The 26,836-nt window shown below is 41.9% G+C and overlaps 1 protein-coding gene across 2 annotated transcripts in view; it reads right to left on the bottom strand.

Annotated features, from left to right (window-relative positions):
• SLC6A11 (solute carrier family 6 member 11) overlaps positions 1-26,836 on the bottom strand; it is a 92,758-nt gene that overhangs the window by 31,039 nt on the left and 34,883 nt on the right. For both annotated transcript variants that reach the window (XM_066326930.1, XM_066326931.1), the window contains one exon: positions 15,438-15,572. In XM_066326930.1, coding sequence (XP_066183027.1) covers positions 15,438-15,572 — 135 coding nt within the window. The remainder of the gene's footprint in view (positions 1-15,437; positions 15,573-26,836) is intronic.

Here is a 26,836-nt window from a genome sequence, read left to right as displayed (position 1 = left end):
ATTAAGTACTGAAATGGTCTGCCCAGGGAGGTGGTGGAGTCACCATCCCTGGGTGTATTTAAAGCAGACTGCATGTGGCACTTGGTGCCATGGTTTAGTTGAGGTGTCAGGGCTGGGTTGGACTCCATGATCTTGCAGGTCTCTTCCAACCTTTTGGTTCTGCGATTCTGTAATTCTGTGATTCTGTGCCTCCTCCGTGTTGGGGCAGATGTCACTGATGCCGAGTTATGTTTCTCCTCCCTGCAGCTGCTGCTCACACACCTCTGCTGTCAGAGCCTGTGGCCAGCAGGTGATGGGGAGGAAATCCCTGTGTCTCCTGCCTGAGCACAGCTTCCAGCTCCAGCTGCTGCCAAAAGCATCCCAAGCCTGAAGGTGAATGGAGCTGGATTGGGCAGCGTGGCCCTGCCCGGAGGACAAGAACAGATTTCCCCTTCTCAGCTACCCAGGCACAGAGCCCTGGGTGGGCACCTCCACGCTGGAGCCTGGCCCAGCTGCTGGAATTGTGCCACTGGCAACTGCATTCCAAAAATTAAGAAAGCAATGGAGTTTCTGTAGCGCTACCAGTGCAGAATTCACCTCGTTCTCCCTCCACAGCCTGTGCCTTCTGTGCCTTCTATACTTGGAATTGGAACCAGGACAGAAGCTGCTGGTAAAAGCTTAGAAACTGCAAACAAAAAAGATAAACTCTCCCCGAGAGAGATTATTGTTCCTAAGGGGTTTTTTAAGTGGTCAGCAACCACGTGGTTGAAGGTGAAGGAAGCCTGGGTTTATATTCAAAACCACTTTGGAAAAATCTGTCACTAAAAGCTCTTTAGAAACCTGAGCAATTGTGGTTTAAGAAAGTCACTGCTGGAAAAATCTCTAGGGAACAACCTCCTGGAAGGTCCTGGGGGACTGGCTGGCCATGAGCCAAGAGTGTACCCTGGAGCAAAGACCAGCAGCTCTCCTGGGCTGAGGATGAGGAAGGGGGAGCAGCACCCTGAGGGAGATGGGTGATCCATTTTCTTTGCCAAACACCACAAATTCAGCCCTGGGATCCCAGTTCACGAGAAATAGGGATTTAATGGAGCCCAGTGAAGGGCTACAGATGTGATTGAGGGACTGCTGCACCTTGAAAAACATGACAGGTTTGAGAGGTTGAGAGAGCTGGGACTGCACAGGTTAGAGCAGGGAAGACTCCGGATTCTTGAGCATAAATACATGTGTATAAATAAATAAATACTCTATGGGAGGGAGTAAAGGACAGGGAATCAGTGCCTTCTCAGAGGTGCTGATAGAAGGAAAAGAGGCACAAGCTGCAACACAGCTAATCCCATTTAAGTTGAAGAGAAACTTCTGGAGAGAGCTGTAAAACCCTGGAGCAGGCTGCCTAGAGAGAGCTTGTGGAGTCACCATCCTTGGAGAGTTCAGAACCTGACTGGACATGATCTTTGGTGGGGTTTTCAGGGCCGGGTTTATGGCTGGACTCAATGGTTTTAAAGGTCTTTTCCAGCCCTTGTGATCCTGGGGTGGTTCTGGTTGTACCTGCTTTGGGGGGTTCTATTCAAATGGGAATTTTCTGGCCTGCTGCCATTTGCTTCACTTTAATTTACATTTTATTTTACAGCAGGGGCACAGAGACTGCCCCAGCAGGGTGGACAGCCCAGGACAGGGAACCTCCCAGTGAAAGTTGGACAGAAACCAGCCAGAATCCCAAGCTAAATCTGGACTCTGTGTTTAACAGTTCACAATTGGCCCATCCGTAATTAATTGAATTAATTGATACTTTCAGCCTCCCACATCCTCCAGCAGCGAGTTCCACCATTTAGTCATTCATTGTGTGAAAAAAGCACATTCTTTTGTATTTCTCTAAACCCACTACATCTCCATTTTTATAGACTTTTGCCAAAGCCAAGGCAGGGTTCCAGGAGGACCTCCTGAGTTCCTGGCCCAGGGCCACCCAAACAGGGAATGGTGCCTTGGCTGTGGAATCAGGAGGGCTGAGCTCCATTTCCAGGTTTGACAGTGTGTAAAAGCTTTTTTTCTTTCTTTTTTTTTTGCCTTTTCACTTAAAAAAAAAGCCCCAGTGACTGTTGAGTGTACAGTGCCCTGCACTGCTATTTAAAGAGCATCACAAATAAATACATATCTCTGAACAGCCACTCCAAATACTCAATTTTCTACAAAACCACCAAAAAACATGGCCCAGCTTCCAGTTATTATCCACTAAATTACTCTATTATATTTGATTTATTTTAAAAAAATAATTATTGCCTAAAGACCAAAGGGAAAAAAGAGAAAATGTTTTTAATTTAGCAGAAACGTCTCTAAAAAATCCCTCAGATAAACCTAGTGTTTAATAAACCCATTAAAAAGGCCAAGTGACAACTTCTGACCCACCATTGTGTCACACAAAGAAAATCTTAATTGAAGGCAGCATTGATTTCATGCTGCCCACAGAACAGTTTAAATATTGCCCTTCACAAGCAGAACAAAAACTGAGTGCTTGGGCAGAACAAATACTAAAGACACAATTAAAAGTTAATTATCTTTTCTAAAGTAACCTCAGAACAGAGAAATGAAATCTGGGACAACACATTGCTTCAAATATTGGTAGTGACAATATGGGTCAACAATCCAAAAGGACAGACAAGGGAGTATTTAATTTTATTCTAATTTAATCCCATTTCAGTCACTCAGCTTTCCTCAAAGCTACCAATGTGGATAATCCCACACTAACTCAGCAAAAACTGGCCCAGAAAATGATGAAAATCCATAAAGTTAACCCGGAGCATTAACCACTTTATTAAAACATCCTTTTTCATTTGAGAACCATCATTTTCGGTTTAATAAGATTTAATGGAATGGAAAGGATTGAAATTGCTACCAAGACATGGAAATAAAACAGTTTTTTCACTTTAGCTACAAGAGATACTTATTTAACTATAAACACATAACAAAAACGTGTCCAGCCAGTGCAGAGGTCACACACTGTCCTTTTTTATTGTTGCCAAGACCAGATGTGTGGGGAAAGACTACGGCAACAAATCCCAATTGACACTGTCTTACACCACAACAACACAGACCCCGAGCTTCAGAAGGCTGAAAATGACTCCTATTTTTGGGATGAGTCTTCCTGTTACACTATTTCATACTGACCAATTTGATTGGTGACAAAAAGACAAACCACTCACATGGGTCAGAGCAGAGGGACATCAAGAAGAAATCCCTCCTAGGAAAAGGAATGAATAACATAGGTACAGGTAAAAAAACATTTATCCCGTTTACAGAAAATTCCCTGGGAAAATAATTTCAGAAAACCAGAGCATCTCAGGCACGGAACCAGGGCTACACCCCATTTTAATGTAGGCAGGTAAAATGCATCCCACTTCAAGTGGCTGGAGCACAGAGCCATGGGAATACTCTCCAAAGGTGGCTTTTTTCTGCCATTGTCCTCACAGGGAGCCCCAGCACCTCTCCCACCCTGCCACACACCCTGCCTGGGGGTCACAACAGCTCAAGGACACCTTGAGGAGCAGCCAGAGAGAGAAAACCAATCAATGTCTGCAAACATCACATCAGGGCGGATGGATGTCTCCCCTCTGAGTTCCACCATCACTCATCTCCCTCAGCCAGAGCAATTCCGGGGAGCAGAAGTAGGAATCCACCGAGGCCACCTCACCACTAAACCCTCAGCAGATCAATCCTGTGGCAGCACAAGCAGTGAATTGTTTCAGAATCCATTGCAGCGACCTCCTCTGAAATGCAGGTCACAAAACCTTATAAACTTATTCACTACAGCCTCAAAGACTCCAAAACCACAAACTGCTTCTTTTTTTGGTAGCCTCATCCTCGAATTCCACCAGTGATAAAGTACTGAACAAGCAACAGTCATTAACTTTGGCATTGCATAGGATTGTAGAATAATGAAATTAGCTTTAAATTCATCTCTCCCCATCCTCCCAGCTCTTATGGTGGGAATTCCAGAAGCGCAGTTCCTGAGGGTGTAACCCCAGGAAGGAATTTGGGGTGGCACCTGAGGGAAAGCAGGGATTCTGTGCCTGAATGAGCAGAGCCAGGGCAGAGATGATAACTCAGGGTGGCCCAGCTACATCTGCCTCCCAGTTAATTGCTGCTGAATGGTGGCTGGAATTTGCTTGGAACCAAACCAAGGACTTGGCACCTACCCAGGATTCTGTGCCAAGAATCTCCGAGATTGCTCCAGCAAACTCAGAGCAGCAATTTGTCCCATCAATCTCTGATTTGAAGAATTTTATTTTTCTATTTAAAGGGGCGTTTTGGATTTGTGGTTTTTTCTCCGGCACAATTCCCTGAGAGTTTAGGGAATTTCACTTTCCCAGGTAAGGAGCTAATGACAGCACCCAGGCAGAAAAATCCGAATGAGCTCCCCAGATATTTTTTATAAATAAATACAAGGAGGGATTTAAAAAGACAAAGCAATAAAGCAAATTTGGTTTAGACCTTCAGGCACAAGCTTGTACACTTCCCTGTGACAGATTTGTCTGGGGGAAGGTAATTTAGAAAACAAAGCACTGTTGGTGTCCTGAGCTTGTTTTAAAGGCTTGTCTGAAGTGTCCAAAGAGCTGATTTTGGGGTGGTTCCAACCCAAAACCATCCTTGGTGTGGTGTCTGTCCCTCAGCATCACTCCTTGGATGTTCCTCTGCCATGGGAAGGACATTTGGCTCCTGTCTGATGCCTCCAACCTACAGAACCCCCCACACAGAATGGAAAAAGACAAAAAGGGTTTGTGGTTTGGTTTCTTTCTTTCCCTTTCCCACTTGCTGCCAGCTCACTTAGTGTTGCCTTCTTCCACTCCATATTTTGGAAATATGCACTCATCTCTTACTTTTACTTGCATATGTATGACCATGGAGCTCAAGTAAAATTTAACCCATAGTAAAAAATTAAAAAAGCAAAACCCAGACCAACCAACCAAAAAACTACAACAAAACCAAACAAAACAGAAACAAAAAACCAAAACCAACCAACCCAACAAATCCCCCCCACCTAAACTACTTAAAAACAAAACAACTTAAAAACCTGCAGGTAAATGGAGTTCTAGAAATACAAAAATATATTTACCAGCAATATACCTGTACTGAAAAGCACTGTCTGCTCAGTGTCAAAATGCACAAGAAAGTCAGTCCAGCCCTGTGTTATTCAATTTCTGATTCACTCAAGCTGAGGGATCTCCACTCTGGCTCTTGGGCATTCCAAGTGCTCCACAGGATCAGGGCAAAGAGGAGTTTTTAGGAGAGATGTTTTATAAGAACCAAAACGCATTTCCAAGACCCGTTTCCACAGCAAGCCCTGTTCAATACCATGACCCTGGATCACCTCACCTACTTCATTGTGAAAATCAAATTACCAAACAGGTGATTTACATTCCCTCCTCCTTTGCAACATTTTCTCCTTCATCACCAGTAACTCACTGAGGGCTGCTTGTCCTCAGCAGATTTTTCGGCGCTGCCATCATTTCCCACCTCTGTTGTACTTCCCTCCATGGCTGGATAAACAAATCCCCTGAGCCCCCTGGGCTGGGAAATTACCAGGGGCTTTTTGTGAGCATCCCCCAGAGTGCCCATGTTGTTTTATTATTTTCCACAGAGGGATTTAGAGCATTTTAAAAGCCTGAGTTGTTTTTAGAGTGGCAGGAGCTGTGTACCCAACTGGTGAATTTTAGTAAACAAGCCACTCAACGTTCACTGGAATTCTGCTGTGAGCCTGAGCCTTTTTCAAGAGAGCTGGGCACTGGAAAACCTTGCATTTATGCCACAGAGCTGGCAGAAACATAAAGTAAAACTGAGATTGAGACAAAAAAAAGGCCTAGGATTAAAAAAATGCCACTTAGAGGCCATATTCAAGACCTTACTTCTTGACATTTGGGCACACTGAAAGTACTGACATTGATCAAATGTTTAATTTCGCAGAAGAATGAAGCTCCAATTTAATTTTAGTTGCAAATTTGTGTGAAACGTAAAAGCGTTTGGCCCAAAACTGGAAGGTTATTTTGAGAAGCCAAATGTGGTTGCAAAAGCATTTGCTTTTTAATTCCTAAATAAGATTTTGTTTCAAAGTGTAATGATAGGTAAAAATTAAGAATTCAAATGTTTAAAATACAAATGCTTTTTAAAGCTCTAGTCTGTGAGAAATGTTTTCTATTTGTTCTGCTAAAATATCAGTGTGCAAACAGAACTCGAGTGCAGAATCACCAAGAACCAGATCCCATTTCTCTTTTTTTAGAGGTACAGCTGCACTTTCTGATTCAAGTATTCTCTGGAACTGACCACAAACAAGTGAAAAATCAGTAACCCCTTACCCCAAACTGCAACTGAATATTTGCAAATTTCCTGCCAAACTTGTAGCATATTTTCTCAATGCATTTCATTCTCTCTCTGGTTGTGGCATCCCAAAATTTTCTTCTCTTTTCCTTCTTTACAAACACAAACTGCAGCAGCAGTGTGGGATTTGCCCTGGTGGGACGAAGCCCATTTTATTATCTGTGTTCCCCAGGGGCATCAAAACGGGAAAATTCTGGGAAAAGTTCCGTTTCTTGAGCCTCAGTTTTTAAAGCAGCTGCCTATAAAAATCCATATGGGAAAAATCCATTTGGAAACTGAGACTCTGCACACAGCTAAGGAAGGCTTTCCTTAAAACGTTCATGATCTTTACAGGAATTTCTTTATACAAAATTTTCTGAGGTTTAATGTTAACACACGGAAATTTATCTCTTTAAAGACTCAGAGGAAAGAATATGAAGGCAAATAATGCACCACAGCCAAATGTGAAACTAGGAAAATGTTCATTTCCCCTCCTGTCATTAATCCTCAAGGACAGTTTTGGTGATGTAACACCAATGTGAATATGTGGGGGTGTGTTTTATCAAGAAGGGAGAAACAACTGAGCAATGGGAGGTAAAGAACTAAAACTGAGACAATAATCCAACAAATAATTCAACAGCCTAAGCCAACCCTTCACCAACACAGTGGAGTCACTTTATCCATGAAGAAGGAAAAGGCAGCAATGCAGTAAATCTTGTATTTAAGCACAAATGTCCCAGAACTTTTAGTGGATACCAAAATCATGGCAGTAAATCCTACGGGAAGCACCTTTCCAGCCTCACACCTCTCCCAGGGCAGGTTTGGGGGGTTCACACTCTAATTTTCACCAGATTTTTGCCCAGCCTTCTTTTTGTTGGCTTATTTTGAGAGTTCAACTGCAACTCCAGTCCCAGGGTGGAAATAAAAAGAGTTTCGGAAATGTCAGGGGGATTAGAAAGCATTTCTTTGTACAGGTCTTGAAAGAATAATCTTTAGGCGCACTCAGTTTTTTAAAAGAGCAAATTGCACATTTTCTGTGCAAGCAGCACGTCATTCCACCAGTGCAGTAACCTTATCTTCTCCTTTTTTCTCTCATTCCTCTGGAATAATGGGATTAAGGAGAATCCTACTAGCAATTCTCAAAATAGCTCTGTATTTCCTGTGCCTCTATTTATATGTCATCATAAACCCACTTGTATCACAGAAATAACATGGAATATTCATTTGCTTGGTTTACTGACCCCCCACTGTGTGCAAGCCCCCTTATTATTATTTCCTCATTAATATCCATCTGTCACTTTGCTTTTTATTTTACCAATTCTGAATTTCATCCGAAATACGTGCTTTTAACAGCACCTTTTTTCTGCTAGAAGACTGGACTTCTAAAGTAGCTGACAGAGCAAAGTCATTGAAATTATTTGTAATCCTTTAAATGTTCCAATTTAGGAAAAAAAAAAAAAAAAAAAAAAAAAAAAAAAAAAAAAAAAAAAAAAAAGCTCTTTAAGTTTCTCTTGTATTTCTTTTCAGGTTCCACCATGAAAGCAGTGGCAAATCTCTGGTTGTCATGCCAATACTCCCACTTAATGTGTGGATCCTGTCTCCCTCCAGTGGCAACTGCACCAGCCATAAAATCTGATATTAAAGTGCAATTAAAGCCTCCCCGAACCTCAGATAACGCCAGGGTTGCTCAGGGGTTATACAGACAGCTGGAGGAGATTCCCTGTGGCCCAGAAATCCCAGAGAAGTTCCAAAATGAGCCCATTCAACAAGTCTCTTCTCACTTCCCAAACCTGCTCAGCTTGCTGCTGCTTGTGCAGCAAGAGCAAGAAACACAGGGAGAAAACCATGGGGAGAAGGAGACAAATTATTTGTTCAGGGCTTGAAATAACACCCCAGAGCCATAACTGGAGTTCAGAAAGCACCTAAAACCAACAGTCACAACATTAATAAATAAGAAATAAACCGGAGTTGCCTGGTGAGCCATGAAAAGGTGAGTTACGTGCACTGACACACCTCAAAAGTTTGTGCATGGGATTTAGATTGAGCCTTTCCCACAGAATACTTAAATTTACTGCAAACCTTTCCATTTAAATGTACACAAAACCTTTCCACTTACATGTCCACAAAGCTTTTCCACTTAAATGTACACAGAACTTTTGCACTTAAATATTCCCAGAACTTTTGCACAATATAAAAACTGATGTGGTGAGCAAACACTGAGCTGCTCCAGGCCCCACAGGGGGTTATTTTTTTGCCCCAGGAGAAGCCCCTGGGTGTCTCCAGCCCATCCCTTTGCAATGTGTGTTCCCAACAAGATTCCTGCCCTTTCATTTAATTTGGGATTTGTTGCTCTCCCTACTCTTTAAAGCCACCTAATCTGTAGTGCAAAATCTGCATGACACGTTAAATGAAATAATTCCTCCTTGGGAAGGTTATAAACTGCATTGTAGGAAAAATATCTCTAAGCATCACACTGGGCTGTATCCTTGAATTTATTCCCTTACAAAAATTCAAACTTCAGTGATTTGTAAAGATGGCCTGCAAGCAGCAGACTTGGAGAAGAATCCATTCTTGAAAATTTAAAACGAAAGTTTAAATTTGGGTAGGGGATTTCTACCCAACAGCAACACAAGAACCTCACCTCCAGCAGCAAGGCTTTTTTCTTTCACTGAAAGAACAGTTTGAAATTTAGATTCTTGCTTTTTCAAAGATCCAGGTAAAGGGGGAGTTGTAGTTATACAGATAATAAATTCAGCTGAAGATTTTCACCCTTTGTAGGGATTTTTGACTTTCAATCTTGTTTTAATTTACTGCAACTCAATGGCTGGTTCAGACTGTGAATATCTGCTGAAGAAACAATCCAGAGAATGGGAAGGAAGTGAGAGGGAAAAGAGTAAATTCCATACCCATGGCAGAACTGCACAAGTGTGATAGGAGCTGGACATCTTCCTCCTCTCATTGCTGCTATTTTTTCCCAGATAGTTTTTTCTTTTTTAAATTGCTGCCCAAACCCTTGTAAAAGTCAAAAATGCAGTAAATCACTGAAGGGTTTACTGATTTATTGGTGCAAAAATTCTGGTAAGATTCACCTGTCTCTGAAGCATTTTTCCAAGTGCTATCCTCAGAAATCCACTATCTAGTATTAAAGATACCTTATGGAGCAGTTTCTCATTCCACTGCAAGTTTTTCACTTAGGGAATCATGGAATCATTACAGTTGAAAAATACCTCTAAGGTAGTTACCCTGTCACATTGCAAAAAGAAGAAAAAAAAAAAAAAAAAAGCATCCAAAAATTCTCCGGCAATCAGAGATAATTTCATGGCCAGCATCTGAAAATCCCAAGGTTTCTATTGTAAGGAGGTTTAAATGCAGGACAGGTCCGAAATCCACTGCTCAGCAACATGAATTTTCTGAGCATGGAAGCACCCCAAAATAAATTCCCAATTTCTTTTACAACCTTTTTTTTTAGAAAAAGCAGAGCCCTAAAATTTATGTTTGAATGCAGCAGTTTGCTTCACTGTCAGAGGCAGAAAAGAGGATTTTCCTTTCCTTTGCCTTGGATAAACTTTCACTGGCCTCGAGGTGGCGACAGGATTGTGGATTCCAGGGCTGCAGATTCTAAAATTGGATCAATCTGCATTATTTCCCCTTCCTACAGCAACTCAGCCTCCCGAAATTTTGGAAATAAAAAGTTAAGGGAAGAAACATTCTTCAATGCTTTTGCAGCAGGGTTTTCAGGTCAGGATTTAAGGAAATATCACCAGCACACTGATCTAGTATTCCCAAATTTCTCTCCCCCATATGTATCTTGTAATTAGACTAATTGGAAAGCAATTGTTTGCAGTTTTAGTGAGCAGCATCTTTTAAAAAGAATATTGTTATTTATGTGCTGAAACAGATTAATATCATGGTAAGGAGGGAAAAACCACCACAGTAAGCCAATGCAAAAATTAAGAAAATGTAATGAAAAATTACAATTTCCAGGGGGAGCAAAAAAAATCTGTGTGCATTTATTTTAGAGTGACTTTCTATCAGGAAAGAAAAAAGTGTTTTCTCTGAAAGAGATGTACTAAAATTCTCTTTTTGTCTGCAACCACAAATGAAAACAGCCTAAATACTAAACAAGAAAAAGCATTTTTTGATCCAGAGGGCAATGTAAGGAAGAGAAGGATCTTAGTAGTAAAAAAATCTATCTGGAGTAAGTGGGTTTTCAGGTTAAGCTGATGCTCACGTTTTGGTACTCGTTTTCAAGAAGGAAAATCCAGTAGGCTTCAAGCCAGTCAGGCAAATCTCAATGCCAAGGAAATTTATGGGAAAAGTCCTTCCCAGTTGTCAGCTGCACATCCCAGCTGCCTAAAAGTGAATTCTCCTGGCTGAGCTACCAAAGAATTGCAGAAATGCTTCTGCCGCCACAAATCTTATTGCAATTTTAATGTTTTCCCTTTGGAAATGTAAGAGCTAAATTCAATTTACCTGTCATGGCTCTGATTTTTCTGTACCTGATTAATTTGGCTTCGTTCCTCGAGCTCACCATTCACTCGAGAGTTTATCAGAGGTGAGGTACAACCTGTATTCTTTCCACAGAGAAATGGAAATTTTTGACAAGATTTTGGAAGTCAGCTGTTCAGAGGAGTGTGCAGTTCTGTATGTGTTGATAGATGCTCTCACAAATATGTTCATTAAAACAATTCACAATTAAAAAAAAAAAGAAAAAAAATCAGAAACTTGGCCAATTTTTAGCGTACAACCATGCAATAAACAAGAAAGCTTTATTCTGATTTTCCTCCCCTTTTTAACAGCCTGCTGCTACAGAAGGGGTTAAATTGGTGTGATTTTCCATACCATTATCCATACTGTTACTTCCTGACCCATCCAACTGCTACATCTGCCACTCCCTAAACTCCTTCCAGGCACAAATGTTTGTAAAATCCTCTTACAAGGAAGCGAATGTTTTGCCCAGAAAGGCTCAGTGAGCACCATACACAAGTACAATCACATATTGAGTGCCTTAAATCTGTCCAGGGACAAGCAGAACCATCTTCTGAGTCAGGCTTGCACACAAACCCCATAACAATCCCATTACCTTGCTGAAGCACTGCTTTTGTGGGAGTTATAACTCGGCAAAGATCCTTTATTTAAGCTATAAACAGCACCTGTATCTCCCAGATTAGGGCAGAGGGATGCATTTCAAGCCCATTTGAGCATGAAGATTATTGAGACCTTTTTCTTGATGAAGGAAAACACATCTGAGGCTTAAATAGAGCTCCACTCTATTTCCATTTCCACTGATGCAACACACAGGGATTGGTGTGAGCTCTACACACGATCAGGACAATAAAAAATGGCATTTTCAGAGCAAGAGGATTGGGTCTGCTGGAGGGATAGAATATAAAAATGAAACGGAGACCACAGGCCTTGGAAGCTGAGGGGAGCTGCAAAGATGAATAGCTGCTCACAGAGCTTTAACCCACCAGGGAAGGCAAATTGCACAAAGACAAAAGAGTCGAGAACTTCAACTGAAGTGAGCCTTGAAGAGAAACTTGATTTATTTAATCCCCAGTAAACAGAGCTGGCTGTGGGGCTCAAATACCCTCTCCTAATACAGACCCAGCACCTTCCCTTGAAATGTTATTGAAACACGCCTGCAACTGAAGAGGAAAACAAATTCTGCTGGTAGACATGATTTATGCTTTGGCATTAGGGAGTAAATCCACTGGAATGAGAAAACATGGAAACTGGAAGCACAAATCTCCAGGTAATTTCAGTTGTGCTCCTTGGCAAAAAGCTCAAGAACCAATTGACAAGAGGTTTATGGAGTGGGGGAGGTTATCCTAATATTTGTGGGTTTGAACATTAAATTCTACATTTCCATGAAGTGGAGAATGCCTATATATCCATTTCATTTCCATTAAAAGTTGCACCACAGCTGAACCAAAGGCTATTTTTTAAATAGAACTAGTTGTGCCAAATTCTAGTTTTTAAGTCTGAAGAACTAAGCTTCCTCTATTTCTTGACAAGTGACAAGAGATTGCACCCATTAGTCTGAAAGCTTTCTTGAAGTATTAAGCTAATTATTCTCAACAACATATTTCAATTTTGGTGGAATGACAGCTTTTTTCAACACAAAAATAATTCCCTAACACCAATGACTACCACAATTCAATTACCTGCCCTGGTGTTCACCATCACTCTTACGGCACATTTGACTTCAGCTTCTTGCTACTAAAAGCTGTTTAAAACACAACTGAAGGACAAAAACTCATCAGTGGACGTCTGCCTGAAGCTGGAAGGAGGAATTGGCTCCTTGCAGCATTCCCTAAAGGAATCCCAGCCCCACACGTGTGGGACAAACAGACACACCCCGCGTGTCCCCAGCGCTTTGTGCTCCCACCAACACTGTGCGCTTTGCAAATTGGCATGGCAACCAGATATTTCTCTACAAGTGGCACCAGGATAGTAAATAGGCATATAAACCCTCCTTGGAGCTGCCAATAATGTCCCTTAAGCTGGCAATAATGCCCCTTAAGCTGGCGTGCCCTCCCTCAAAGACAAACACGAGCGAGGGTGTCAGCGGCACGTGGGAAATCCACAGGCAAGGCAAAATCCTGTTAGGGGCCGCTGGAAAAGCCCTGGGCGAGGGGAGGAAGCGGCTCTCAAACAGCAGGGCTGGCCCCTGTCCACAGGAGGAGTTCAGCTCTGCTGGGAGGAAAGGCTGGGAGTGTTCACCTGCACGGGAGAAGCTTTGGGGTGAGCTCAGGGTGGCCCTGCAGGGCCTGGGAGGGCTAAAGGAAAGATGGACAGGGATGTTTTGGAAGGGGGGAAGTGACAGGAAAAGAGGGAATGGCTTCAAGCTGCCAGAGATCAGGGCTGGGTGGGATGTTGGGCAGGAATTGTTCCCTGGCACAGGTGCCCAGAGCAGCGGTGGATCCCTGGATCCCTGGCAGTGCCCAAGGCCAGGCTGGACATTGGGGCTGGAGCAGCCTGGGGCAGTGGGAGGTGTCCCTGCCATGACAGGGGTGACACTGGGTGATCTGTAGGGTCCCAACCCCAACCATTCCATGGCTCCACACAGACATTTCAAGGGGAGCAAATCCCAGGGTAACCAAGATGAGGCCATCCAGAGCTGCTGGAGCAGGCAGGGGACACCTGCAGCCCCACACCCAGGGGTGAAATACCAGCTCCAAGTGGGCAGGACAAAGCCCTGCCACCCCTGACAAACAGCACACAATTCCTTCTCCTGGCTGCAAGGAGTTTGGGCACTTGGGGCTCAGCTGGAGCCAGGCTGGATTTACTACAGACTGAGCCTGTTGGAAGATGCAAGCAAATATCTGGGAGTGTGCAGAGAATCCTGGTTTTCCCTGTGTTCCAGGGCTCATTTCTCAGGTGACACGAGGCCACCTCTGCTGGAGGTGGAGTTCCACAGCCAGCACTGACACCCCTTGCACAGCCCTTTCACCTCCCACCCATGCTGACACACAACACAAATATTGTCAAATCCAAAAAGCACCTAACATGATCAAATTTTCATCTAAAATTTTCAATCTTTTAAAATAGCCTTTTTCTTTTTGGTTTGTTGGGGTTTTTTTTGTTAATTTGTTTGGTTTTTTGTTTGTTTGTTTTGGGGTTTTTTGTCCATTTTTTGGAATTTTTTTGTTTATTTGGGTTTCCTTTTTTTTTTTTTTTTTTTGGTTGTCTCATTGGTTGGTTGGGTTTTTCTGTTGAAATATCACTTGTTTAAAGCAAACATTACAGGTATTTCAGATGCCCCAAGGAAATCATCTGAAGGAGCCCCTCTATTGTCTTTTGCAACAAAATACGTGTTCAAAGTAAGCAGAGTTTTAAAAAAATTATGCTGACACGTCTTCAGTAAGCAGATTAAAAAAAATCATTTTGACAAATATTCCCAAATTCCTTTCTGTCTGCTTCTCAGGATCCATTTAATAATGTAATAGCCTCAGGAGAAACACTGTGTAATGTCTTTTACAGTGCCAAAGCAGATCAGTAAAATGCTGTCTGCAGCCTGTCAGGTTCTATAGAGATTATGTCATTTTTCCCTCCTTCAATATCACACAAATGATGGACAACAACTGTTTTATTGTAATATTGTAATACTCTGTCACTGGAAAAAAAAACCAAAAACCAAAACAACACCAAAACAACTTAATCCATCATTTCCATGGTCCACTCTACACTGGAAATAACAAAAGAGGCAGATTTCCTGGTTTGAGCACTTCATTCTCCTCAGTTGCATATTCTGCTGCAGAGACAGTAACCATCTGAGTGAATAATTTCTCTGCTAATTCTGCCTGAGATTTAGATTTGGAACAGGCAACAAAACAAAAAATGGCTAAATCCCATTAAATTTGTTCCCATTGAACTGGTGGCAACGTTCTTGCTCCTCAGTAGCAGAAGCACCAACTGCAACTGGCTCTGAAAATCCTGATTTATCAACCAAGGTTCTTTCCAATTTAAAAAATGATCTGTTCCAACACACAGGAAGGCTTTACAGCCCTACTCCCAATTCCAGAGCTTCAATTCACAGATTCACAGAATCACATAACAACAAGGTTGGAAGAGACCTTCAAGATCATGGAGTCCAACCCAGCCCTGACACCTCAACTAAACCATGGCACCAGGTGCCACATCCAGTCTGCTTTAAACACACCCAGGGATGGTGACTCCACCTCCTCCCCGGGCAGACCATTTCAGTACTTAATCACCCTTTCTGTAAAAAACCTTTTCCTAATATCCAACCTCTACTTCCCTTGGCACAGCTCAAGGCTGTGTCCTCTCATTCTGTCTGTTGCTGCCTGGACAAAGAGACCAGCCCCACCTGAGCACAGCCACCTTTCAGAGAGCTGTAGGGAGTGACAAGGTCACCTCTGAGTCTCCTTTTCTCCAGGATAAACACCCCCAGCTCCCTCAGTCATTCCACACAGGGTTTGTGTTCCCAGCCCCTCACCAGCCTCGTGGTCTCCGCTGGATGGGCTCAAGTGTCTCACTGTCAATGAGGAACAACTCCCCAGCAGCCGCCTGTGTTCAGACTTCAAAACCAAGAGACTCCTGCAGTTTTTCCCGGTCAGAAAGGCCAATAAACATGCAGCCCCTGGTCCTACCTGTGGGTCAGAGAGGCGGGAGATGTCGGGGTAAAGGTAGAACTTGATCCCCTCGGAAGCACCGGGTAACGTCACCCCCCGAATCAGGAGGATCATCAGCATGATGTAGGGGAATGTGGCTGTCACGTACACAACCTGTGGGAGGAAATAAACATCAGAAAACGAATTTTTTGTTCCCCAGCTGCAGCAAAAACACCTTATTTTCACATCTTTGTGAAGTGCTGTGGCTGCCTTTGAGCAAGTGATTTTTGTCCTCTGAACATATTCCCTCCCAAACTCTTTAGGTTTTGTGGGTGAGGTCAGCACCTTTTTTATAGAGATTGAGAAGCTCTCTGTAAGTGTATTATTTCCAAACACAGGTACTCATAATAACAAATAATTAATTATATACGTTATAACAATAAAAGCAATGGATTCTCAGTCGCTCCATAATGACTAAACTGATTTCTCTTCAGTCTGCTCTGCCTGCATATCTGGGTTTCAGGAATAAGCATTTCATCAATCCCAGAGGTTAAATTCTATCCACATCTCCTTAGGATTTGATAGAGAACCCTTATCTTACAAAGAACCTTCAGGAAAATATTCTGAGGTGCTGAACCCCAGCAAATTCTTTTTACAGATACATGGCCACACATTTCTTTTCCAGAAATCAGTTTGTTCTCCACATAAGGAGCAACAGGAAACCTAAAAGAAGTCACATTTTCCAAAGGAAAAATGGAGCAGAATTGCTTCTGTTTCACAATCCCAAACTTGAGACCAGGATATGGCTACTCAAACTTAGAGAAGTACTAAAGGAAGTATTAAAAGAAGGATTAAATTATAAATTCCATGGCACTATCAATATTTTATGTGACAACCACCTGAAATTTAACTCTCTGTAATTGCCTGTGGCCATTTCCAGCTGTGAGATGTTACTCTTGCAGCTGCCTTACACCAGTCAAAATTAGTTAAGCTGCAAAAATGCAAAAAATAATTTGGTGACAAATACAGCCTCAGAAAAAAAATGCATTTTAAACTCAGGAATCCAATACCTGTCTCCTACGTAACTGAAATACATCAAAGAATGGACCTGTGAAAGGATTCTCAGGCATATTTTTGTAATTAATGAAATTGGATTTTCAGACTAATTAACCCCAAACATTAAATTACTCATGTGTCTCATCAGGTACCCTCTGAAATGGAGGAACTTGAATTTCCCAGGAAATGGACAGCACCATTCTATTCCTATAGGTCCCAAAAGCCTGAATTGATGAATTCCCAGGTCAATACAAGGCAAAATGGGAAGTTTTATCCCTGTGCTTCCATGTGTTGACTCTTAGTGGGAATGCAAACTGCTCTGACTGGCTGAGTTCAAATAGCCTTTGTCTCTCCACATTTAGGCTTCAAATAAAAAAGGATCAGCAGCTGATGAGAATTAAAAACCGAACATATGGGATGGACACAGTCCTGCTCTGAGCCTTAAATTAGGTGGAAAGGATGGAGTAGCCAGCTAATGGTTTTCATTTGTTTAGTTCTTTGCCAGCTATTCTTTCCTCCTTGTTCTAAACCAAAAATTGCATTTAACGGAGGGCAGCCAGCAGACATATCCCTTTGATGGCACTGGAGGCCTTGCACCCGAGTATCTGTAGTATTTCCTTGCATTTCCATCCTTCTCTGCACTGCTGTGCAGCACATCCCACCACTGCCTAGACTGTTCTACCTGAGCAAACTGTGATCTGGCAGGGGCAAATTCCTTCCCAGCTGGTGCAGTGGGAATTTCCTCTCTCGTCTCCTGTTGGATTATACCCTTTTTTGATCCAAAGATAAGGCAACTGAAAGGCCTTTTAAAAACTTTTTATTCTGTTTTCAGTCTCATGTGAAAGGTGAGACAACACAGATGTTACAATTCACACCATCACAATCAGAAGCCAACTATTTCCTAATTCCAATACATGATGAGCATTTCTTGACCTATCAGCTTTTGCCACACAATGCTGTTAATGCCTTAAAGCCAATCATCTAAAATCTCCCCTCGTAGATCCTACCACAATGCACCTTTCATAGTTCTATTTCTCTAAAGTATCTGGTTTTTCCTGCAAAGCCATCCTTTGAAACTTGTTTCTAGTTCCATTTCTCTCCCAACAACATCTCTCCTATTCTATAGCATTTCTAAGCCAGCATTTCTTATCTGAAAGTTTGCACAGCATGTGAGCCCTCTGTTAAGCTTTGAAACTTCTCAACAAATCCATTTCCCACAATCTCCATCAAGGAAAAGCCAACACCATTCTCATCTCCACAGGCAGGTAAAGGGATCTGTGGAATCCCACTGCACCAAGGGCTACAACCACAACCTCTAATAAATTTTTTGGCCATCAAGGCAGTTGTACCTCTACTTTACAGGATCAAGGGCTCTCCCTGACCTCTGCTTGCCATGCAGAAAGGGGATAAAAATAAAGCCCCTCTGGCTCAGTGTTTCTGGCAATAAATACCAATCCAGACATGCAGAACCTCAGTGAAAGGGGCACCAAGGAAGCAGGAGTGGGAAAGGTGGGAAGATCCCCTCTTCTCAAGCTCACGGACGCTGCTGATAGTTGATCACACAACTCCTGAGGCTGAAAAGCTCCAGCTGCTCTTTTACTTCAACAGGTGAGTTCACTGTGCTGGGAGAGCTGGGAGAGAGCCATTAATTCCCATTTCCCCCCTTCTCCAAGAGCTCCTGAGGTGAGGAAGGATGGGGGAATTTAGGAACTGGTGCCATTATTAGCATCATCATCACATCTGTTGGGCATTAAAAGTTTCCTGAATTGTTTTCTTTCCTTTCAACACATCGAACCTCTCTGAATATCAATGTGAACACAACTGTTTCTAATTACACCGTATCCTGTTTTAATTGACTTTAATTGCTTGGTATGTTAATTTGCATCCCAATGCTCAAAAATGCTTTTTTTAAACCCTTGTCAGAGCCATGCCAATGTTTAAGCAGTTGGAAACAAAATAAAAAATTTCTGGCAAACAAGTTTTTGCACTAAGTTCTTCTCTTACAATGCGGTTGAAAGAAAAATTTGCAATGATATTTAGATATATAAGTAGGTAGAAATGCACCCAACAACTCTGAGCTCTGCTTGGGTGCTTAACTGAAAATACACTGGAACCAAAGATCCTGAGAAGGGATATTTTACTGGCTGTCACAAGCTTTAAGTATCAAAGAACAGATAATAAAGCGAGGACCACCAAGTACTGGAAATATAATACCAAAACCTTAAAGAGGCTTAGATATCACTCAAGGTTAATATATAGATATTGAGGTACCTATGAAATGATTTCATGAGTGAGGCATCATAAAGGTTTTGAGAACTGAGCTAGATTTCAGCTTCATCTTTCCATGCCGAAATATCTTAACAGCACAAATGTGAGCCTGTGTTCCAATTTGTCCCCTGTCCTAACTGAAAAGGTGTTTTTCTGAACACTCCAGGCACCTCATGCTGCAGGGTGAGGGGGATCTGGCTGGTGAGAATAAGAAATTCAGGATAACCCTAGTGAGAATGAGAAGGAAGATTTCCATGCAGTGAACTGAGCCCCAACCCATGGGAATCTCAAAGCCCCAAATCAAATTTCTGTGGCCAAAGCTCCTACAGAAAACACCAGCCTGAGCTTCCCACACTTCCTCACAGCAGCATGAAGAGGTGAACATCCCTCCTTTGCTTGGCTCTTGCTGAGAACACACAACCAGAATTCCTGAACAAAACAGGCCTTGGAAGCTGGGAAGTTGATGGAATTCTCCCCTGCAAGCTGCCATGTTTTATAACTGGGATAAAATTGACCTTGATCCTTCAGGAAATTACTGCCTTGTTGTTCCCTGTCCCCTAAAATCCTCTATTGTTCCACTGGGCTGTAAACACGAGGAATATCAATGCAAGAATTGCCAGAGATTTGCCAGAACTCACTATTAAAGTATTCATGGAAAATCAGACCTGCCCCCATTCACTGCTCAACCTTATTTTTCACGGAGTGTTTTCATCCTGGTGTCTTTTAGCCTTTTTAAAATTTATTGATTTGAAACCATGAGCATGGAGAAGCAGAGTGAAACCCCCAGGTGTACCCAGCCTGTACTACACTCCGGTGTGGAGAAAACCCTCAGGAACCAAAATTTCACATAGTGATGTGAGAGGGAAAAGAGTAATTTTTATCCCGAAGAACATATTGGCACAAATGCAGGAATATAATTAGCATAGTCCTGCCTGGCAGCTCTGCTGACTGAGTAAACACACCCAGGAACCACCAATTTGGGCAGGATTTCTAACAAAATGTTTTAAATTGTCCCACAAATCACAGTCAAACCAGACTTGGCCTCACTGATATTTGCACTTTCACAAATTCTGACTTCCTAGATGATACGAGCAGATGATAAACACAACAAAAGATTTTCTTTTTCAACTGCCATGGGACATTGTAAAATATTCCATGCAGCATTGTTTGGAAAAAAGGCTTTTGTTCATCTGACTCAACACCATCTATGGAGCTACAAGTGACAACTGAGAAGGAAGATTTTCCATGTTAATGGGATTTACAAGAAAAATGGTATAAAATGGTATAAAGGAATGACAGCTGATTCACCAGGTTTTTAAAAGCATGTCAAAAGGGGGAAAACATTTGAGGTCCACCTACGATTTAAAGCTAAAATTTCATGTGCAGAGAAAGAAACAAAAGCAGAAACTCAACAGAACACCAGGGAAGTGGATTTGTATAATTGGAATGAGCAGAGGGGGTTAGACTCAGCAAAATGTCTGATTTTTCTATTTTCTCTGTGTGCTTGACAGATTTATTCAGCATCGTCTTCTGTTTGTCATCTTTTTTTTATTCACAGATAAACAGAATAATTCTGGTAAACCCTCCTTAACCAGATTGCCTATCAACTGCAGAATTCCTTCTAAATTACCACTCAATCATGAGTGAGTGCAGCCAGCCTCACTCTGAGCAGGAATAAATTCAAAACCCAACAGCTAAGAAAATTTAATGAGATTGGAGGACTGAGAAATAAGCAGGAAAGAGGGAAAAATTCCTTGGGAATGAAAATTCCATGAGATGAGCCAGAAAAGAGGGGCCAGGAGAGGACACTGGGTGAAGGGATGTGAGAACCTGAGTGATCACAGGAAGCCAAAGATTCCACATGAAAAAATAACTATATAAAATAAATGTATATGAAATATTAAAGCAGAAGGGAATAGTTCCAGCACCACATCACCCTGAGGTCATTGTCTGGGACAGGGAAAAATCCCTACCTGGCAGAGCTAAGCAAGTCCCAGCTTTTTCCCACATGGTGGTGAAGGCAATAAATAAATCAATGAAAGTCTGAGCCCCACTGGAATGGTTTCCTTCACAATGAAATGAAAACTTCACTCCAAAGTTCATTGAGTCGATTGAAAAAAACCCAAAAACAAAACCAAAATGTTCTGTTTAATTTTGGTTTGGCATTCTTTTAAGTGAATGGGTGGAAGGCAGATCTCTCTTGAATGAAAAATGCTCTAACAAGCCAAAGTTGTTTTTTAGAAGCCTTAATCCCGTGTTAAAAATGGGTGAAGAAACCTATTTTCCATATGTTTCACAGCACAAATTATTCTGTACATTGGGTCTGACTTTAGACGCTTTCCAGCGCTTCCCAAATTCCATTTCAAATATTCTGTGTACAAAAAAAAAAAAAAAAAAAAAAAAAAATTGCCTGCCTGTAGTCAAAAGTTCCAAAAGAAAGAGAAGCTGTGGTGGAAGACTGAATCAAAAGTGCTCAATTAGAAACCCAGGGATGCAGCTAAAATTGGAAAACAATGAGAAAAGCACCAAGGGCAGACAATATCCATGCACAGCAGCGGCTCATTTTCCCAGCTGAACTGAGGGAATAATTCACTTCCATGATGAGCTGCTTCTCCCCATAAATATTCCTTAAGCAGCAGCAAGTTTTCTAAACATGTGTTATTTCCCAGCTAATTCCAACAGCTGGCTTTGTCTCCAGCTCACCCAGGAGCATTAAAATCAAGATCTGTCTTCTTTCTGCTAAAATTGCTCTTCAGGCTTGGTGGTTCTTTTCATGAGGTCTGCAGACCTCCTACTTCATTAAAACAAACAACAAAAATAATCAGTGTAGAGTCTAGGGCTAATGTAAAGATAGATTTCCTTATATTTGAGTAAAAATTCTCCAATTAGCAGATACTGCCCCAAAACTTTCATTTGTAAGGCTAGCAACAACAGAATACGCAGATATATCTAAAGATCCCAATCGTGGAGACCAGAACACACAGAAGAGCCCATATTAAAAATAGAAACTGAATTTCATCCCGTTACTGCAATCATTCAAGTGAGCACCTGCATTTCAGCACTACAACAAAGAAATGAAAAAGAAAGAAGTAATAATGGCAAATAAATTTATCATTAATAAATTATTAAAATGAAATAAATAAAGGCAAATGCAGATAACCACATGAATTCTTGATAAGTGCACAGCTTAATAATGACCTAATCAAGGACAAAACTGTGCCAACAGGTTCTAAAAAAGAGGGAGTGATCATAAATAATGGGCTGGATCCTGAAAAAATGACTTTAGGCCACAAGTTCTTTTAATTTCAAGGATTCGTTCTAGCCTGAACAGGCCTTGGCTGAGTTCACAGTACGAAATTCACAGTAAAATTTGCACAAACTTACAAATCAGCTCAGATCTTGCTGACTGCTCTGAAGTGTTTTTAAATGTTCACACGTGAATCCCCACTAATGTTTCGTTAATGTCATTAATGGAAATGTTGAAAACATTTCGTTATTGTTATTACATTTTTTGCTGTCATTAAATACCAAGAAGAAAAGCATTTCTCTCTTTCATAGATCAATATCTTGAGTAAATACAACTCAGGAGCTCGCTGCTCCTCCCAGTATTTTCTCAGCCTTCAGAATTATATTTTCCACCCTCAACATTAATCCTCCACTCGCCAACTGTTCTTACAGGAATTATGTCAATGAAAAAAAAGCGAAGGCTGACACAACCCTCAACACCACCACGCCCAGAAATGTGCTCTCCATTTGTTGGAAATGTGTTCCTCACGTTGTTAATGTGCTGCTACCATACTGCTCGTACGAAAATCCCAACAGTTGTAAACACAGCATGCCCAAAATAAACCCTGGGAAGCAGGAGAAGGTCTGTGGTAGAATTTCTCAAAGGCAGAAAGTTGCAGAAAACCTTGAGCAAAACAATTTGGCGAGCAGACAAATTTTTCCCTGTATTTCTCCCAGGGGAAAACCAAAAAACAAAAGCAGAATCTTGATGCTAAAATCATGGTGTTATTGGCCCTGGAATGTGTTTGCTGGAGGTTTTTTCTTTAAAAGTTTTGAGGTTGGAGGGGTTTTTACACAGAAAAAAATCTGGATTGAAGTTTATTATTTTATCTCCACCATTAATGGTAGTGATAAATCAGTGAAATAACAGCATCCTGTAAGTATAATGTGAATTTTTGTTTAACATTCAAGGGCACAGAGAGGAAGAGCTGCCCTCTGGTTGTGGGCAGGGAGAGGAACACTGATGGGGAGGAAGCAAATTTCAGCACCTTGGCTGAGCTCATCACTGCAAGCAAAGTGTTTATGTAGAGCTCCCATCAAGGAGGGAATCTGCAGAGCCACAAATATCTCAGAATTAGAGACTGCTATTTAATCAAGTAAAAGTCAACTTTAAAAACCAATCAAGAAGAATTTTAAATAGAAATTAGGACTAATTAATCAACTGAGGATTGGGTTGTTTTTTTCTTCCATTCTGTAAAGGTCTTGAAAATGTGGAAGTTTTTATAAAACAAAGCTATTCCTTTCCAGAACCTTCTAGGATTTTCAGACCTCTCAATGCCACGTAGTTTACTTTCACAGACAAACTGGATGCTATGAGTTACACATATACCCAGAAGTTTGCATTTTGTTTAGAAAAATGTGTTATATGGGATGACTATTACTCATGGCAACCCTATTTCTGTGAAAATAATTCAGAATTATCCCACATTAGAACCCGAATTTCCAGTTGTGTACTGGATTTAACACAGGCAGAAATAGGGGTTCAATAAAGCGCTACATGAATTGGAATTTTTCACTTATCCCAGAAAGACCTTCTAATCCTCACTCCTTAAGGTCCTGAGCCATCCTAAAAATGTTCAACCTTCAAGCAGATAGAAAAGCAAAGGTCCAAGCAGGGCAGGAGGTGATTTTTCCTGTCATCCCAAAATGTGTAAGATCTTCAACACGCATTGGAATGGACTCAAAATTTTTGGCCAACTCCTTCCCCTGATTCAGGGTTTATTTGCCCTCTGTGTCTTCCTGGAGAACATAAAACTGGCTTTCTTGGAGGAGTGCTGTCCTCATGGAATCATTAGATTCCCTTAAATGATCAGTTTCAGTGAATCAACATTTTCCAGTAAAAAACTGGGATTTACCAGAGCTTTCCTAAGATTCCTGCTCCATTTTCCTCACTTATCTTTAAAAACACCCCTCAGAAAAACAAAAACAATGACATAAAAACACACTCCCAAATGAACATCAGCACTGAAGCTAAAAAAAAAAACAAAAAACAAAAAAAACAACCTGGATGAAGTGTGGGAAGGGGAAAAAAGGATTTTAGGGGAGGTTTTCCAGCCAGAAAAGCTGGAAAACCTATTCAGGGACTATCTATTCAGGTGGTCCCAGAAGGTTAAAGGTGCCAGCTGGAAAAAGCCAAGGTGTCAGCCAGACTCTGCTGTCACCTTGCAGTCCTGCCTGACAAAGAGGTAAGGGCAGAATTAGGAACTGCAGCCAGAATTTGAGAAGTCACCAAATAAATGAATTACATTTCAAATAACTGCAAATATTAGAAATACATTAATTCAATGGTATTAAGAATTTTCCCTGTAATTTTGCACCAAAATAATAATATGTGAGGTTTTCTTTGAAAATTATTCTACCAGCCCTCCAGGCACTGCAGCAGGTTTGTAAGTGGCCATCTCTAAATCTATCAGCCACTTCTGCAGTTTTCTGGCTACCACAACACTATTTAATCTTGTACAATAAATGCTGGGGAAAAAAAAAAAAAACAAACCAGATTTGTAAAGTGGCAGGCAAAGATATCCTATAGCACACCCACACTTTTTTTTTTTTTGGGGGGGGTGGGGGTGGGGTGTTTTGCTTTGGTTGTTTTGTTGTTGTTGGTTTTTTGGGGTTTTGTTTGTTTGTTGTTTTGTTTTTGGTTTTGTTTTTGTTTTTTGGGTTTTTTTTAATTTTTACTTTTGTAATCATGAAACTGAAGGAAACGAGTCAGACCTCATTGCGTGAGGGGCTGCAGATTCTTCAGGAGGGACAGGACAGGAGCAGCTCCAATTTTTGCTCCCTGTGACAGGGACAGGACCCAGGGAATGGCTGGAGCTGTGTCAGAGAAGCTCAGGTTGGAGATCAGGCATAGTTAATAAGCAACTTATAAAAGATAATAATATATAAAATAAAAAAATATTAAAAAAAATTAAGAGTTTCTCTGTAGTTGTACCGAGAGGGGCAATTGTGGGAAATCATTCCCACAAGAATTGTTAAAGATAATAATTTAGTAAAGGCAAGAAAACTTTCAGAAGCAGCGAAAGGAGGCCTCAGAAACAGAGAGAGCAGAGAACTCAGAGTTAGCTGCAGCTGCAAATCCTGAAAATAAAGATACAAAAGTACAGCAAGCAAGGACATGAAACAAGAGTTTGAGTCTTTAGGCTCGTCTAAGATAGACCTTAACGCTGCAGGAAAGTCTGCTGAGCAACACAGTGGAAGGTTTTAAGCTTAATACTGGAGTTTTGTGTATTGTTAATAGAAAGCATGCAAGCCAGCACTGCTAGAAGCAGGTGTCCATGTGCCTTTAGTGACTGGTACAACAATTGTCTGTGAGCTTCAGCAATCTGCTGTTGGCTGGAAAACTTTTAAAATGCCCTGCAACAAAGAGATCTGTGCCTGCTGCTGGCAGGTATGAGCTGTGACCAGCTTTCAATTGCCTCACCCTGCAATGAGGCTGATGCTGCAGTAAAGCTCAAGGAACATCTCCAAGCAGTCCTGTCCCGTTTGTGAAAAACACCAACACATCAGGGAAATGCTCTATCCCAGAGGGTGCTGGGCAGTGCCCAGGCTCCCCAGGGAATGGTGCCAGCCCCGAGGCTGCCAGAGCTCCAGGAACATTTGGACACTGCTCCCAGGGATGTCCAGGGTAGGATTGTTGGAGTGTCTGTGCAGGGATAGGGCTGGGACTCGATGATTCTTTAGAGTCCCTCCTAACTCAGAGTATTCCCTGATTCCATTAACTGTCTTGCCCCTTCCAACCAAAACCATTCTGTGGCTCCATTGGGAAGTTCAGGGCTTTTGTAGGAGAATAAAGAGCTGACATTTATATGGGAAAAGGTGTGTTTGTGTTTGCCCCAGGGTGACAGCCCAATTCTTGTCAGCCTCTGAGGAACACGAGCTCTTATCTCCATGGTGACAGCTGAGAGATGGATGCACCATTTGCAATACTACTTGTGCATTAAGTGCAATAACAGAAGTATGATGAAGAGCCTCAGCACCCAAACTAACAAGCATCCACATCCTCCCGACCCTGATTCTCCACATTTCCCTTCCCTGTGGCTACTCCTTCCCTCCTAATGCAGTTAGTCACACCTTGACTGAGGCTTTATTGCTCTCTAACTTCCCCTCCAAGCAGCCTCTAAATGTGGCTGCTAAATCACCTCAAGGCTGACTTGTAGGACACCAATCTGACACTGCTGCAATTAATTTGTGAGTTTGAGCAGCTTTTCAGCTTGAAAAGAAAAGGTGATGTGATGCACAGAGAAAACGAGAGGGATGACACGATAAAAACCTCAGGCTGGCAGACAGGGTGACTTAGGAGTACGTGAGCGCCACAGATTTATTTTTCTCTCTTAGGGAAATGCTTTGATCTCTCAGCTCTCCCTTCATCCCCTGAGCTCTGCAGAGATCCCTGAGGGGCTGCTCTGTGGGTGTAAAGGGGAGCAGAGACCTCTCCCTGTGCTCATCCCACACTTGGAACACCGACACTCCAACCTCCGGGAACGAGGGACACACAAACCAAGGCACAAAAATCCTCCCTGACCTCCACTGCTGTAATCCTCCCAAATACATTTTACACCCACAGGCAAGAACCCAGAACTTCTTATTACAGCTAATTAAGAGCAGTGCCTTACACTTTCTACAACATAACTCTCTACTAATTGTCCAAAGCGCCTACTTTCCATGACACAGTCGAGCTCACACAGGATGTTTTGAGTTTCTCCCTTTCTTTTTTTGAAGCACACAAGTTTTTTTCCAGCTGCAGGAGTGAATAGCAGGTGCACAGCAGCCAGCTCCCTCCTGGGCATGTGGTTTAGTCACCAGCAGCTGCCTGAAGCTGCATTTGT

The sequence above is a fragment of the Sylvia atricapilla genome, chromosome 11 (assembly GCF_009819655.1).
Source record: "Sylvia atricapilla isolate bSylAtr1 chromosome 11, bSylAtr1.pri, whole genome shotgun sequence".
Classification (NCBI taxonomy): Eukaryota; Metazoa; Chordata; class Aves; order Passeriformes; family Sylviidae; genus Sylvia; species Sylvia atricapilla.
The sequence above is the reverse complement of the archived record's forward strand: the minus strand, read 5'-3'. Positions and strand labels throughout refer to the sequence as shown.